A 301-nucleotide genomic window follows, 5' to 3' on the forward strand; every position below is an offset into this window, starting at 1 on the left:
CTGCTGCTCAGTTGATGGTGGCGCTGCTTGCGCCGCTGCCGCTGCTGCAGTCAGTGCTGCTGCTGCGAGCCTGTTCCCAACCCCGCTGCTGCTGCTGCTGCTGCTGCTGCTGCTGCAGGAAGATGTGCGTGTGGCGCAGCAAATGCTGCTGTACAGTTTGTTTGGAGAGCCTTATCCCGAAGATGGAAAAGAGACAGAAACGGAGACAGCCACAGAGACAGAAAGCGAGTCGGACGGCGAAGCAGCAGCAGCAGCAGCAGCAGCAGCACGGCGGCAGCGCAAAAGACAAACTGATAAACGG

The 301-nt window shown here is 59.5% G+C and overlaps 1 protein-coding gene across 1 annotated transcript in view; it reads left to right on the forward strand.

Annotated features, from left to right (window-relative positions):
• Positions 1-301, forward strand: part of ETH_00035595 (DNA replication licensing factor, putative) — a gene marked incomplete at both ends in the record, with an annotated part of 5,279 nt that overhangs the window by 3,389 nt on the left and 1,589 nt on the right. Inside the window, one exon of the mRNA XM_013374967.1 lies at positions 119-228. Coding sequence (XP_013230421.1) covers positions 119-228 — 110 coding nt within the window. The remainder of the gene's footprint in view (positions 1-118; positions 229-301) is intronic.

Source organism: Eimeria tenella, genomic scaffold (assembly GCF_000499545.2).
Source record: "Eimeria tenella Houghton genomic scaffold, Eth_scaff2411, whole genome shotgun sequence".
In the NCBI taxonomy this organism is placed as follows: Eukaryota; Apicomplexa; class Conoidasida; order Eucoccidiorida; family Eimeriidae; genus Eimeria; species Eimeria tenella.